The sequence below is a fragment of the Notamacropus eugenii genome, chromosome 1 (genome assembly GCF_028372415.1).
Source record: "Notamacropus eugenii isolate mMacEug1 chromosome 1, mMacEug1.pri_v2, whole genome shotgun sequence".
Classification (NCBI taxonomy): domain Eukaryota; kingdom Metazoa; phylum Chordata; class Mammalia; order Diprotodontia; family Macropodidae; genus Notamacropus; species Notamacropus eugenii.
In genome coordinates this window covers 294,058,498-294,074,179 of record NC_092872.1, presented here as the reverse complement: position 1 = coordinate 294,074,179, position 15,682 = coordinate 294,058,498, and the positions used below count along the sequence as shown (strand labels likewise).

Sequence of the window (15,682 nt, the reverse complement as noted above, 5' to 3'; positions counted from 1 at the left end):
TTTTAGTAACACTATGAATCAAGCACCTATTTACAAGTATTCTAGTGTCGAACAAATTGTATGTTTATCGTCATTCCTATTATTACAAAGGAAGGACATTCAAAAGCACAGAAGTGTTAAGAGGCCATGCATGTAGTCAAACAGGGGGTAGAACCTAGTAATCAAGACACTTCAGTCCAGATCCGACCACAAGGCCATTTGCACGATATTAAAATTATACTCAAATGATTATCATTTTTCAACCCCACTGACAAGACCACATGTCAAAATATTCAAATCAAATGAGATAACAAATGTATAGCACTTTGCAAACCTTAAAGTGCTATATAAACGCTAGCTTTTTGTCATCATTATTTTTGTTATTGAATGATTATTCATACTTTATTATCATATTATGATAAAGTTAATATATTATAATAGTTATTATAAAACTCATTACAATGTTGTAATCATAATATTATTATAATAACTATTAACACTCTAGCCTTGCAGTCCCCACCCCTGACAGAAACCTGAACTTGGCATTTTGGTTACTCAGACCTTTTCTGGTACCTTCTAGGCCTGACCTTCCATTTGGACCCCAAGCGATTAATGCCAGTTCTGAATCATGAGATCTCTGCACTTCCACAGAGACATGAAAGATGACCACCTCCAAAATACAGGAAACCAGTAATGCTCCAATTTCAGATCATCCTTCGTTTTATTTCTGAATTTTAAAAAATAGTGCTCTAATTTCAGATGATCTTTAGTTTTATTTCTGAATTTTTTATAAGTATCATAACTACCCCTAGAATGGATAGAGCTAGAATTTGTTTTACTCTAAGAGACACTTTTTATTACCTAGATGGAATTGTATTAAAGCCCCCTGAAAATCCATAGCTAAGACTCAGCTTCGTCGCTTTCACTGGAAATGGGGCATGGGGCTCATTGATCATCCCTGTGACTAATTCACTTCAGCCAGGTCTGGGGTGGAGGGGGGTTGGTTTTTTTGGTTGTTGTTGCCTTTTTTTAGTACTTAGTCAATATTGATCCAAATGAAGTTGAGGGAGAACAAAAAAATACGAGAACAAAGCACTCCTCACTTACCACCACATCCAACTTGCAGAAAAAAATACCTAGAGCATATGTATGAATGGCTTCCTTAAATGTATGAGGGAGTAGAGTGGATCTTTATTTTCATAATAAAAACGTGGTTTTTTTCTTAACGTTAATATTGTCTTTATTTTACATTAAGTGCTTTTTTTATTTCATTTCTTCACAAACCTGCTTTTAACTTTCGAAGTACAATGTGCCTTAAACAAAAATACCGTGCAAGGTTAGCACTTCTTTTTTCTTTTAAATATTGAAATAAATAAAATAGTTAACTTTTTTCAGTTTGTTTGTGTTCGGTTACTTCTACTGTAGAGTCATTCCAGTCTGACCTGGGTACTTTCTCACAGACACTTAAAGGAACCAAAAACAAAGGCTAAAAAAAAATTCTTCTTATTGCACAAGCTTAGGCCCTTTCCAAGAATTCTCTGAGCAGAGCAGGAGGGTTTTCCATGGTCCAGGCTCCTGTGTTAGTTGAAACACAGGCATGGGAAGGGGCCAGGCAAAGGGAAGAGGAAGAGGAGGAGGAGGAGAAGGAGAAGGAGGAGGAGGAGAAGAAGGAGGTTCATATCATCCTGGCTTCTTTCCACCTTCTTCGGAAATGGCTTGCTTGAAGGATGCCGGAGTCCCCAGAGCACAGAGAGTCGACTGCAGAGGGAAAGGCAATGAAAGATAAAACAAAAAACACCACCACAGAACAGCTGTCTAAAAATTCAAAATCAGAAAATTAAAGAATAAATAAGACTTTTGAAAAAAGGAAAGAAAAAAGAATAAGAAAATCAACCAACCAACTACAAATTTAATGGGGCTATGAGAACAAAAACCAAGCTGCTTGCTCTCCCTTGTAAGCGAACAGTGGGAACAATCGGTTGAAATAAGGGCAACTCAATCGCTCCTGGGTAAGGTGACACAGGAAGCAGAAAGAACACAGCTGGATTTTCAATTCTTTGGAGAAGCAGCAGACAGAACTAGGTGTTCGGCAAAACCTTTTTTTTAACTTTTTTTTTTTTTACTCAGAAACTGAACAAACAGGATTTTTGCTAGTGGAAAACAGTATATAGATAACCCCATGGTGACCTTCTCATAGAACTTTTTTCTCCTATTTAGAAAGTCTGGAAAGTGTTCTGATAATTCAATCCATCTATCTGTTACTTCATTGGAAATGAATGGTCTTATTATTACATGTACTGTTAAGTTCCCCATATATGTCTAATCTTGAATGAGGCTGGGGTGGGGGTAGAAGGTGAGAGATTATTGTCCAGTTTTGAGATACATGCCATCCTGGCAAAAGAGCCTTGCCTCATGCCCTCCAACAAGGGCTTTTGCTGCTTTTAATGGGACCAAGTCATCATCAGTCCTAGAAGATCCCCTCAAGCTCTGGACTAACTCAAGAAGTCTGTTTCAGTAACCAGTGGGCCCCAGTGATTTAAAGAATCAGCCTGAGAGTCAACCATCTGAAGCAATAAGAGAGGGATACCCTTCCTTCAGCTCTGGAACAGACCAGAGAATTATGGGATTTTTTTTTCTAGATGAAATTAAGTTTGCTAAGGATAGGGCCAGAAGTGAGGAATAAAGAAACACTGGTGCTAACCTACTTGGTGGTGACCCTTTAATGTATAGGGATCGATTGGAAGGTATGAACAACCTGACGGGTGCTTTCCAATTTCAAAAACAGCAGTAGGGATAGAGAGTGTGCTGTGCCCACTCCACCCAGACAGCCATGTTCATTTCAAGCTTCATTAGAGACACAAGTGGTAGATATGGCCCAAATGGAAAAAGGCAAAACCAGCAAGAAAAAAGTTCACAAGCAAAAAAATATCTCTCCCAACAAACTGTCTCCTTCCACAGAGTCCTTCTAAGCACAAGATTTTTTACATCTTTCTCTTCCACTTCAATCACCAAGACCTTTCTATATTTTCAATGGTGTAGGCAAAAATTGCCATCGAAGTACTTAAAGAATGTTTCTGCCTATCCACATGCTCTGGCACACTTTTTCCCCTCCATTGAATCAATATTTATCATCCACCTATCATGTGTCCATCTTTTAGAGCCCAGCTGAAATATCACCCCTGATCTGCCTTCACACTATCCCTCAGCTAGTTAATAAAAACTTCCCTTCAATCTCATGTAGCACTTTGCAATACAACTCTGAAATACCGTGATCATGCCATAGGGACCAGATCTATGATTTCACTGGCATAAAAACCTCTCAGAAGAGGATCTGTCAGTCCCAGATGGCACTTTCTCCCCAGTTTAGAGTCAGAAAGTGGCCGAAAGTATTCAAAAGGTTAAGTGACTTTCCCATGGTCCCATACCAGTATTTGTCAGAAGCAAGACTTAAACCCAGGTCCTTTTGGCTTTTATGCCTTCTTTTTAGCCACTCCTCCATGCTGCTTCAAATATTACATGGTATGGTTATCTGTGTTTATGACTTCTCCTCCTAAACTATAACCTCCATGTGGGAAAGGCCTGTGTTTTAGCTAAACTTTGTATTCATCTTAGCAGCTAGTACAGGGCCTTGATCATAGCCCTGAACATGGTCAGGACTCAATGAATATTTGCTGAATGAGTGAAGGAACTGACCAAGTTCTGTATGGGAGGTTTCCTTTCCTCCTTCCTCCCAACAGTCTTCTCCAGTGGTTCTCAAAGTGTGGTCTAGGAACCCCTCAGAGTCTCTCAGATATTTTCAGAGGACTTCAAGGTCAAAACTATTTTTGTAATCAATACCAAGACATTTTAATTATTTTTAATATGATAAATTTTTCTTTTATTTTTAACATTCTTTTTTTAATTGAGTTTCAAATTCTCTCCCTCCCACCCTCTCCTCCCCCACCCATTGAGAAGGTAAGTAATATGCTATCCTTTATACATGTGAAGTCATATAAAACATACTCTACTATGATAAGTCTCAATAAATGCAACCCATATAAACAAAAGCTCTTGGGGAGGGAGGGTCCTCAATAATCTTTAAGGGTATAAAGAGGTCCTGAGACCAAAAAGTTTGAGAACCATTGATCATCTATTCCATTATTGTGTCTTCTACTTCTCTCTTCTGCCCCCTTTTTAGTCTTTCCTTTTTTATTATTATTATTATTTAGTCTCTTCTTCTTGGGCTGGGGGGAGGAAGCCCCCTCTTCTTCCACCTATTTGTCATTGCCTTTTTACTTTTTTTGGCTTTTTTTTTCACTCTTACATCTTTATTTCAGTAAAAAAAAAAAAATGCTAGTAGAAAAGTTGCTATGGACTTTCTCTTGGCAAATTGAATCCACAAAGTTCTTACTAGTTGCAGCTCTCCGATTTTTCAGCTACTTCCTCCCCTGCCTCAACCATACGAATTCTATTCTTATTTTCCTTCATTTTGCGCCATGTCCCCCCAAATTTCTTGCAAAGCTCTTAATTGATTCACTGTATTATCTCACTCCTACTCTATCCCACCGATCCCTTTCACTTCCCCCGGAATTCTATCCTCAATCCTTTTTCCTTCTTTCTTATATGAACTCCAACCCTCCTCACCTCCTCACCCCCCTCCCAGTCACTGACCTGAGATCTAGCTATTTCTTGTTTCTTGACAATATTTCACTCAATTTCCTCCTGCTATCTCATGTTGTTGCCATATTCGTGTCCTGTTTCTACCACTCCTAATTTACAAGGAGGCTTGGCTTCCTCCTTGCTTCTTAGCACTAATTCTAACCTTCCTCTCCCCTTTTCTGAAATCCCTATTCTTTCTTTCTGTCTGCTTCTGCTGATTTACCCCTTCCGTTTCCCTTTGATTTGTCCTTTCAGTATCTTCTACCTAATTCTCACTACAACTATCTGGAACAGTACCCAGAATATACTCTTCCTTTCATATAATATAATTAGAGACTAATACTCTTCCTTCCACACTTAAATATCATTCTTAAGCTAGAAGGCTTACCAATGATCTCTTCATTGCTAAATCTGATCACTGTCACTTAAAGAGCATCTACTGATTTCAAAACATGGACTCAACCCTTGGAGCAAACAACTATGAAACTCAATTATCTATGATGTCTTATATTTCTGAAATGCCCCTTGAGATATAGCAGCTTCTTGAGTCACAGATTTTGCCATGAATTTGCTACCACCTCAGTTCACTATAGAAACAAATACTTTGAACTTAGAGCAAATCCCAAAGGACTTCAAAAGACTGTCCAAATTATGTAGTTGTACTAAAAGACTTCTTCCATGATGCCCTCCCACAGTGTTCCGGCCCACAGTGATTACTTAAGTCATAGACTGCCTCATGATATCTCATGAAATTTGGGTCCTGTATTATTACTTGGAATTTAAATTCCTTCACGATCTGGCTCCAGTTCACCTTTCCAGCTCAATAGCACATTATCCTCCACACATTCTGCATTGCTATGTAACAGACCCACTTGCTAATTAATGTACACAATGATCCTTCTCCAGCCTCCATGTCTTTGGAAAACCTTCCCCATCTTCACCTTGTAGGAACCCTAGCTTCACTCAAAATTTAACTCACATATCACCTCCAACAGAAGTCTTTCCTGACCTCACCAAGTGCTTCTGTCCATCTCCCATTCCCAATTTCTTTGTATCTATTCAGTACATGGTTAATATTTACTTTTCTGTACATATGTTCTCAACACCCTTACACACACACACACACACACACACACACACACACACACACATACACTTAGAATATAAGTTCCTTGAGGGCAAATAGTATTTTGTTTTTATCTTTGCAACCACAGCGCTTAGCAGAGTCCTTGGCACATAACAGGTATTTAATAAATGTTTGTTGGAGGAATTACTTAAACTCACATGGTTATTGAAATTTTCAAGTATGCAATATTATCTTTTCAACCAGATTATAAAATCATTTAGCCCTGAATTGTGTATTATACATTTCTGTGTCCACCAAAATACTAGGTCCATAGTCAATGTTTCAACAGGATTCACTAAATGAATCAATTTAGTTATATTTGGCACTGTTTAAGTAAGTAGACTATTATCAGAAGTTTATCAAACTATCCTGTTAACAGTATCTGGCATGTTGCAAACACTTTAAAAAATTTCTTTAGATTAACTAATGTCTCTTAAGGCAGGGATAGACAAAATTCAAATTAAATCTAACTTCTGGGTCATCAATTAAATGGAAGCCCTGAGGGCCCCTTAAAAATCTTATCTCAAATCTTTTTGGGCTCATAACTTAATACAGAAATCATCCCTTGATTTCCAACCATTCTGTAAGTCACTCAGTCAGAAGGATCCCCTCCATTGTGATATGGTGGCTTTTCTTAATGAAATCTTTTAAATAGGTTATTGGAATTCAATTTTATTATATACTGTATAATCTTTTGGCCTAATATTTCACTAGCAGAAATAAATGTCCTTGGGCTTGTGCTATGAAAAAGCATGGAGGTGTAACTTTCCTCCCTCCTAGCCTTACATTAACTACCCCAACCCCCAACTAAACATACAACTTCCACCTCCAAACATATGAAAATCTCCTGGGAAAAGTTCAAAGAGGGCCAGTCTGATTGGTTCTTATAAATAATCAAAATCAATTCATAAAAAAAATACTATGTCCTTTTCTTAACTAAAGATTACCTAATTGAAATGTAGCTATCTCCAGGGCCAAACTCTTCAATCCAAAAAAGCTGGTGGAGCTAGATAATTTTAATTAAAATTTTCAGCACCCTTCACACATTTTATCCATGGACTCGTCATGGGGATAAGGACTCAGCCCATTATTTCTTTGATAAAGGATACTCCCAGATGAGGAAATTCCCTTTATCAATGCAAGTCAGTATCTTCTCTGCAATTTATTGTCTCAAAGAGTTGCCTGAGATACCTACACTGTGACCTACCCCAAGTCATACAGACAGTATGTCTCAGGACTTGAACTAAGATCTTCTGGGCCCCAGTGTCAGCTCTCTACCACTACACCAAAGGTGTCAAATTCACTGTCCCTTACTTAGCCCCATGCAGCCCCTCAACAGTATAGCTTGAACCAAATTAAATTACAATTGTGAAATGCTGAACAAAATGAAAATACAATAAAACATACATTATGTTACTTTGTGGTTTTCTAAGTCAAAATGCTGAATTTCAATTTGAGTTTGATAACACTGCACTAAACTCTGCTACTTCATAGCTTAATTTTAAGTTGGCAGGTGAAAAGTAGAAATACCTATTTCCCATGAATAAAAAAAACCAAGACACGGACAAGTTAAATAACTCATTAAATCACTTTAATTAATAACTTTTTAATCAACTTTTAATTAAGGTAATCATTCATTAAAAGTCATTTAACAAGTATATTACTAAGCTAAGTCAAGACTCAGTTCTCTTAACTCCTGCCTTCTCTCCATCACTGCTCTTGTATTCACTAGTCCACATCCACCTCACTCAGAAAATACCAGTGCCAGGAACTCAACTCCATATAAGGTTCAATGAAATGATTTCAATCAAAAAGATCCCTAATATCCTATTTTACCTCATAAAAAATGCACATTCAAAATTGTAATCAGATGTAATAGAAGACATGTATGAGTTGTTTCAGTCATGTCCAACTCTTTAGGATGCCATTTTGGGTTTTCTTAGCAGAGATACTAGAGTGGTTTGACATTGCCTTCTCTAGTTCATTTTACAGATGAGGAAATAGAGGCAGAGTTAAGTGACTTGCCCAAGGTCACACACTGCCTAAGTGTCTGAGGCCAGATTCCAACTCAGGAAGCTGGGTCTTTCTGATTCCTGGCCCTATATGCTATGCACTGCACCACTTAGCTTACATTTGGGAGTAGATATGACTTTTTTCAAATACTACAGAAGAAGAATCTCTGAGCTGTATTTTGTGTCTATCCTTGAATAATAAATAGTATTATAGTCCAGCATAAAGTTACAGCCTATTGGATGCCATGAATATTTGCAAAGCAAGCAATAAAGCCTAACAGGAGATTATTAGTGTGAAAAATCACACTTATTTTTAAAACCATCTCTTAAATGTTAGGGATAAATTACATTATTAAAACTAATTTTTAAATGAAATATGCATTTTCACCCCCAGTGCAATTTTCAAAAAGTCCTTCATTTATCTGAGAAGAAAAAAAAACACGATCCATCATTTTCACATTGCAGGATGTACCTCCTTACTTGGGGGTCTGTCCTTGTCTGGCTAGTCTTTCTAAATTAATAACAGCTCACATTTTACATAAAGTCTAAAAGTTTACAAAGTTTTATTTTCTTCAGAACTTCTCAGTAAGAAAGGTGGTACAGGCATTATTTTCTGATTTTGTAGATGTGAGAACAATAAATGACTTGGGACTGGGGCGGGGTGGCAACTCTAGTCATCCTGATTTATTTTTGCAACCGGACTCAGATGGCTCTAGAGGAGAGAATGAGGCTTACTGACTTTGCACAACTTTCCCTCACTTAAATCAAATTCACTTGTAAGTCATGATATCTCCTTCCTGACGTTACAGCCTTTTTCGAGAATGAAGGACAAGTAACAACCTGTGAGTAGTCCGAGCTGCCCCACTGGGGACTCAACTGGTCAGTTCCAACTGGGCAACAGAGCTCCTTCCTTCTCCCTCCCTCCCTCCCTCTCTCCCTCCCTTCCTTCCTTCCTTCCTTCCTTCCTTCCTTCCTTCCTTCCTTCCTTCCTTCCTTCCTTCCTTCCTTCCTTCCTTCCTTCCTTCCTTCTTTCTTTTATTTCTTCCTTCCTTCTCTCCTCTCCCTCCTTTCCCTCTATCCACATAGAGAATTACACTCTTATCCACAGGTGCCCCGTCCAAAGAAATACAAATTTTGATCACTGAAACCTAGCAAGATATCTTGGGGTTTATGGGCTAGATTTCTTTTTTTATGGACCAGCCTTAAACCCAAATCATTGCAGCTCTCATTTATTGGACAACAATGGATCCCAGTCCGAGCCTCATTTGGTCATGGTTTGAATTCGGCTGGCTCAGAGACAGTATAAATAGCAATTGTTTCTGTTTTGGCCAGAAACCCTAAGGGTCTTCCCCCCCCAGATAGATTTTATTCTTCTTTTCTGACTAGGTAAAACAAGTCATTCTTTGCCTCATTTATTTTTACCTAACCTTAATCGCTGAATGGGCATTGCCTCAGACAAACTGAGACTTGGGAAAGACCTTAGCCCAGAAAGGCCCAGGCCTCCTCCTGCATTTGAGGCCATCTTCAGTTGTCCTGGTCTATATCTTGCCACTGGACCCAGATGATGACTTTGCCACTTCCTCACTTAAATCCAATTCACTTTCAGGTCATGACATCTCCTTCCTGATATCATGGCCCTCTTCAGGAATAAAAGAACAACAACATTCGAACCCAGGTCTTCTGATTCTTAATCCGTTCTCTGTACCTCAGAAGGCTTCCTTCTTCAGGGTCATTGTACTTAGGGCCCTATCATGCCTTGTGATTCCTCTCTCACTGCCACCAAGACCAAAAGTTCAAATTATGTTCAAGATTGTGTTTTAATATGCAAGAAAACTATTCTTAGTTATATTTATATCCCAGACCACCAACCACAGAGACCTTGTCATTTTTCAGGAGACACAGAAACATTATTCCTCCAAGATATAAGATAAAAGCAATTTCTAAGGAGTGATGGTTTGGAAAGAAGAAGACAAGTGACAGAGGGATGGAGTCAACATTTTGCTTGGCACACAGAATTTAAACTTGAGTCCACTGATTTAGGAGGTAGTAAATGCCTTTTGGTATATTTAAATTATTTTTGGTAAGACTGGTCTTTGAAGCTATTCTAATTACCAGCATCATTCCACACAACTGGAACTGAGCAAGAACCAAGTAAAATTATGCCTTCCCCATCCTACCCCACTACCCAAGGAAAAGAGATAAATATATTACAACTATCAACTACTTTGTAGGCTGACCATTAAGTGGCACAAAGGATAGAGCAATCAGGAAGATCTGAGTTCAAATCCAGACTCAAATACGTAATAGTTGTGTGACTCTCAGCAAGTCACCTAACCTGTACTTGCTTCAATTTACTCAGCTGTAAAAATGGGGATAATAATAGCACTTATCTCACAGGATTTATTGTGAGGATCAAATAAAATGTTAGTACAATGAAAAGAGAGAAACCCTTTTTTTAAAAAGGACACAAAATTAGATATTAAAAACTAATGAAAAGGACTAAGGAGAGGAGAGAAAGGGGAATCTACTTGCTAACTAAGAGGATTAAAGAGGGGAGGAAATGATTATGTAACTCTAGAAAAGCAGGAGAAAGAAGGAACAAATAAACAAAACCCCAAAGGGAACAGGATCACAAATAAGAAATGAGGATCGAAGGTGAGGGGAAGAGGGGCAATGGAAACAGTGTCACTTTAAGAAAAGATTTAAGTAACTGAAGGAACATAATAATGTGTTTACAGCAGAAAAGGGGGGAAATCTCAACTTGAAAGGACCTTGATATTAGAAACAGATGGAGGAAAACAGAAAACTAACTCTTATAACTTTAAATGTTAATGGATTAAGCAATCCAATAAAATGAAAAAGATTGATGCATGAATAAATGAAATTGAATGAACTGATGGACACAATTAATGAACTGAAGAATGAAAACAGATTGGATAAGAATACAAAACCTGATAATCCCTTGCTTATGAGATAATATTTCTAAAGCACTTGGCAACATGACTGGCATATAATAGGCATTTAATAAATGGTTATTCCTAACCTCCCTTTGTCAACCCAATCTATGTCACTTCCTACTTGTAAATGGTAGAGCTGAAAGGGAACTCAGAGATCATCAAACCTCATTCCATCATTTGATAGGTCAAGAAGATACAGTCCATAAAGGGTTAAATGACTTGCTCAAGATTATACAGCTGAACTAGTGGCAGGGTTTCTCCTTTTTCTTTTAGATGCTACAGCTGTTGTTCAGTCATGTCCAACTTTCCATGACCTCATTTTTGGGGTTTTCTTGGCAAAGATACTGGAGTGGTTTGTCATTTCCTTCTCCGGCTCATTTTACAGATGAAGAAACTGAGGCAAACGGTGGTAATGACTTCCCCAGGTTCACACAGCTAGTAAGTATCTAAGGCCAGATTTGAACTCAGAAAGATGAATTTTCCTGACTCCAAATTCAGTGTTCTATACGTTGTGCCTCCTAGTTGCCCCTTTTCTTTTGGATATTATCCTCCAAAACAAGCAGTAGGCATAGTGGATAGAATTCTACACTTGGAGTCAGGGACACATGAATTCAATTTTTGCCTTTGACATTTAATAGTTGTGTGACCAGAGACAAATCACTTAACTTTTCTAGACCTCAATTTTTTTATGGGTAATCCAGAATAATAATGAACACTACATTAAATAATATACGTAAAGTGATATGTTAACTTTAAAGCGCTATCTACATATCACTTATTAGTCATGTGAATGTGTGAATGTGTGAATATCAGTTACTAGCAGTAATAATAATAGTAATTTCTCTCTCTGCCTGGGTATAGTAAGTAATCTTGGGCAAATCACTTCATTTGGGCAGGACTCAATTTCCTCACTTGCAAAAGGATGGGGTTGAACTAGATGATGTCAAAAGTCTCTCCCAGTTCTAACATTCTTTGCATCTACTGGAAATTATTTTTAATAAGGTGAGATCTTCATGTACTTCTATACAACATCATCGCCTTCTACAATTCTGTGATTTCTATCACCCACACCCACCCCAGCCATAGAAGTTATAGACAAAAGTTGTCTATAATAGAAATAATTGCAGATTAGCAACTCCAGAACAAAAATAGCCTTCAGATCAGGATTCTCCTGGGGATTTAAGGGCTGTGACAAATTCAGAAAACCCAGAGCTCATTGCTCCCCATTGGATTCCCAAGATAGAACAGGAAAGTTGTGTGCTTTGTCTAATTACGTGGATTAAAAAAAAAAACACTTCTAGCCCAACAACAAACTGTTATTGAGAAGTTCAGAAACTGCAAACATTTGGCTGAGAAGAAAAGGCCTTGAAAATCATTTGTAGTGCTCTTTGAAACTTATCTCAAGAAACTCTGTGAATCAGCTGAACAAGGGAAATTCACATCTCATCATTGTTACCTGAACCTCAACGCTACTAAAGTAATGTCAGAGCCATAGGAACAAGAATGAGAAAATAGAAGTGTGACAAGAGAACATAGCAGGAAAAGGAGTGTGCCCATTAGCAGCAAGGGCATGAGAGACTCATTTCACCTCTGTAAAAATCTGTTCAACATAGTTAAGCACGCAGGTGTGTTTTATAATTTTAACTGTTTATGACCTATTTCCAGGCAAAGCATCAATGTTTCCCCTGATAACATGAGATCATATCTGTTCTTCCAAATAAAACCAAACACCTGAAAGAGTTATATACTGACCTACAGTGGAAGAAAAACAGAATGGAAAGTCACTGCACCTCCTGCCTCAAGTTCACACGCATAATCACAAAGGGTTCATTTAAAGCTATGTTGGAATGGACGCTGGGACTCAGACGTGGGTTCTAATATAGGTTTTGCCGCCCACCAACTCTGTGACCGTGGGAAAGTCCCTTAATCTCTCTGGGCTTCTGTCTCTTCATATGTCTAATGAGGGATGTGGATCAGACAATTACTTTCCTTCTAGTTCTCAAAGTCTATCTTTTTTTAAAGGAGGAAAGATGTAATTCAGGAAAGTCTAAAAATCTTATTTCTAGAAACTATTCCTCCCTCTTACCTTTAACAAGCCAGAGACATACCTATCTGATTCAATGCTCAACTACATTTCTATGCCTGCACTACTATCATTGCTTTGGGAGTTGGTGTTTCTTGAAAACTTCACAGTTCAAAGTTGAGTGTAAGCCAGGAGAGTTCAAAACTGTATACTCCCCAGTTCAGTTTTACCTTGGTAGCTATAGATAGCCCCAGAGGATCTAAAAGCACAAACCTTTAATAACCCAGTCTTGTTCTCCCTTCTCATAACTCCAGCTATAAGCCTACCTTGTCCAAGCCCTATCATAGTTCTGTGAGGTCTAACTTCAAGTTTGGCCATGGGGATAGCAGAAATAGAGGACCCATCTACCCAAACATTTCCTCATGTTATTCAAGCTGCTCCGGCCTCTTGAATTTTCCAAATAGCTTCCACTCAACCTTTCCAAGCAAACAATGTGACATTATTTCTGCCTCAGCCCCATGTGCCAAAATGGCCACCAACACAGATAAATACTTATTGATTGACAAGATTTTCATGTTTAATTCACTCCAACGGCAAAATTCACTATTTGTGGTAGGACACATTAGGAAGTAAGAGGTGGGGACCAGAAGGAGAATATCATGTTGGGATAGTTGGACCCAAAATACAAAACAGATACAAGCTAGACATACCTTTTGAATGAGGACTGCTCATCTGTTCTTTCTTGGGACAGCCAAGCAGAGAGGTGACTTCTCTTCTGTGTCTCCCGGGGAGAGTTGAGCAAGTATTGCTTTGGTTAATTTCGGGATGTGCTATTGGAAACATAAAACAAGGTGCCTGGCCGGCACTGTATATATTTTTTATATAATAAAAAAAAGAAGAAGAAGGAGAAGGAGAAGAAAGAAGAAATACGGACGGCCTGACAATCCAAAGGGTATTTATGTACATTTTCTAAAATGGGACGGGAAATGTACAAGTGAGGTATTTTTCCTTTTCATTTCTTCTAGGATTCATGTCCTCTGGCTGTTTCATCAATGTTGAATTCCAAATATTCCACTTCTATTCCATTCCTGCCCTTGAATATTGCTCTTCACCCAGGGGAGAGGTGAGAAGAAGGAAACTTTTTTTTTTTTTTAAAGCCAGCAGCATTGCCTGAGGAGGAGCTGAAGAGTAGGCGATTGCTTGCTTTTGGATGGATACTGAGGTGCCTGGAGGTGGATGCATGGAAACCTGGCCCTTCCCCGTCCTGTCATTTCTCCAGAGCTGCTGTGGTTTCCAAGCTGGCAGGGGTTGTCAAGGTGGAAGGGAAAGGGGAAAGAATGCAAGGAAGAGAGGGGACAGGTGTGACTGTCGGATGGGGTGAGGATCCACGAACACTGAATGGGACATCAAGTCAAAAATCTCACATCATTGAAGTCATTCTAAGTTTCCTTGGGACAATTCTCCTTCCAGTGCCTTTTTCCCCATAGATGGGATGGTATTAGTTTGATTTATTTTTTTTAAAAGAATCTATTTCTAATAATAACTAGATTATATAAATAATAATTTTCAAAACCTTATTTCTGTCTCCAACCTCTCTGTTAGTGCTCTCATCATTTTGCCAATAAATACGAAAAATGAAATAATTGACTCCACTTGAGTTTTTTAATGGTTTACGGGAAATGTATACCCTCCCATGTGTCTGTCCCCAAAACATAACCCACATGATTTCTGGTTTCTAGAGGGAAAAAAAACTTTAGATTAAAGTTCTCTCTGAGGGAAGGAGTCACTTCTTGGGTTTTTTGAACTTTTAAATAGTTTGTGCTTTTGGTACGTATCACCAAATTGTGGTGGGAAAGGGGCGGGGGCAAAGGTAAGGGGATGTGAGAATATGGAGGATGTGAGGAAAAGGCAGGGCAGGTAGTGGGATGGGGGAGGAGAGAGGAAATCTAAAGTTCTATTTTTTTTTATATGGGACCAGAACAACAACCAGAGTACAAAGGGCTACCGCCCATGGCCCAGAGTTCGTTGAGTGGATTTAGCAGCCGCCTTTTTTCTCTGCTGTGGGAGAGCCCCTGCCACTGTAGCGTCCTCCTCGGCTGGAGCGAGGCTCTTCCAAATCATCCTCGTCAAAGCCGTGGAAAGTTGAGGTGTCACTTTCAGACGTGGAACCGAACAAGTCCTCCGTACTTCGTGCTGCGGCCGCCGCCTCCTTCTCCTTCCTGCCTTCTCCTCCCAAATGAGCTGACATGTATGATGAATATATCAGCACATGGGTTAAGCAACAGACAGCATTATTCATATTAATATCATATCATTACAAGGTTATTCTTACCACTGTTAGACAATGCAACATTTTGAGACTCAAAGGGATTGAATGGGAATCACCTTGTGGAATGATGCTGTGCAATAGGACAATGGGAGGTTTTAGAGGCAGGGGATTTGTTTTGTTGTTTGTCTTGTTTTTTGTTGTTGTTGTTGTCGTTTTATGAGAAAAGATCCCTGTACCACAGTACAAGTATCCAAAGCTTCTGGCAGTGAAAGGGTCAGTGTCATGCTTTCTCCACTCTTATTCACACCCCAGCCAAGAGAAAGTTTTTTCCCTGATGGCTTATAAGCCTGCACAACTTAAAGGCTGTTTGGCTCTTTGCACAATGACTGTCCTTCAGTTTGGCATCCAGTTTCACAAATTTATTGCTGTCAGATAGCCCATTAGAGGCATTTAATCCTCTCCCAGTTTATTTTTATTTTCCTCCATTTCTCACTCCATCCTTTCCACCCTTGTCTGCTCTCTCACTCCCATATCACGTAATTCATTTCTAGCTCCCTCCCCACCAAAACCAAAAACCAAAACCTCACTATAAAGTCTAATGAGTGATCAGAGAATTCCCACTTTCACTCTCCTGTTTATGATTGGGAAAAAAGACCAAGACCCCTCTAACCAGGGCAC

General features: G+C 38.8%; 1 protein-coding gene across 7 annotated transcripts in view; it reads right to left on the bottom strand.

Moving 5' to 3' along the window:
• The window catches only part of DPF3 (double PHD fingers 3), a 412,206-nt gene that overhangs the window by 62,402 nt on the left and 334,122 nt on the right, over nt 1–15,682 (bottom strand). For 3 of the 7 annotated variants that reach the window (XM_072629222.1, XM_072629219.1, XM_072629221.1), the window contains one exon: nt 14,376–14,976. The exons of the other annotated variants lie outside the window; for them this stretch is intronic. In XM_072629222.1, coding sequence (XP_072485323.1) covers nt 14,771–14,976 — 206 coding nt within the window. In that variant the 3' untranslated portion in view covers nt 14,376–14,770. Of the gene's footprint in view, nt 1–14,375; nt 14,977–15,682 lie in introns of those variants that run through there. 7 annotated transcript variants of the gene reach the window in all.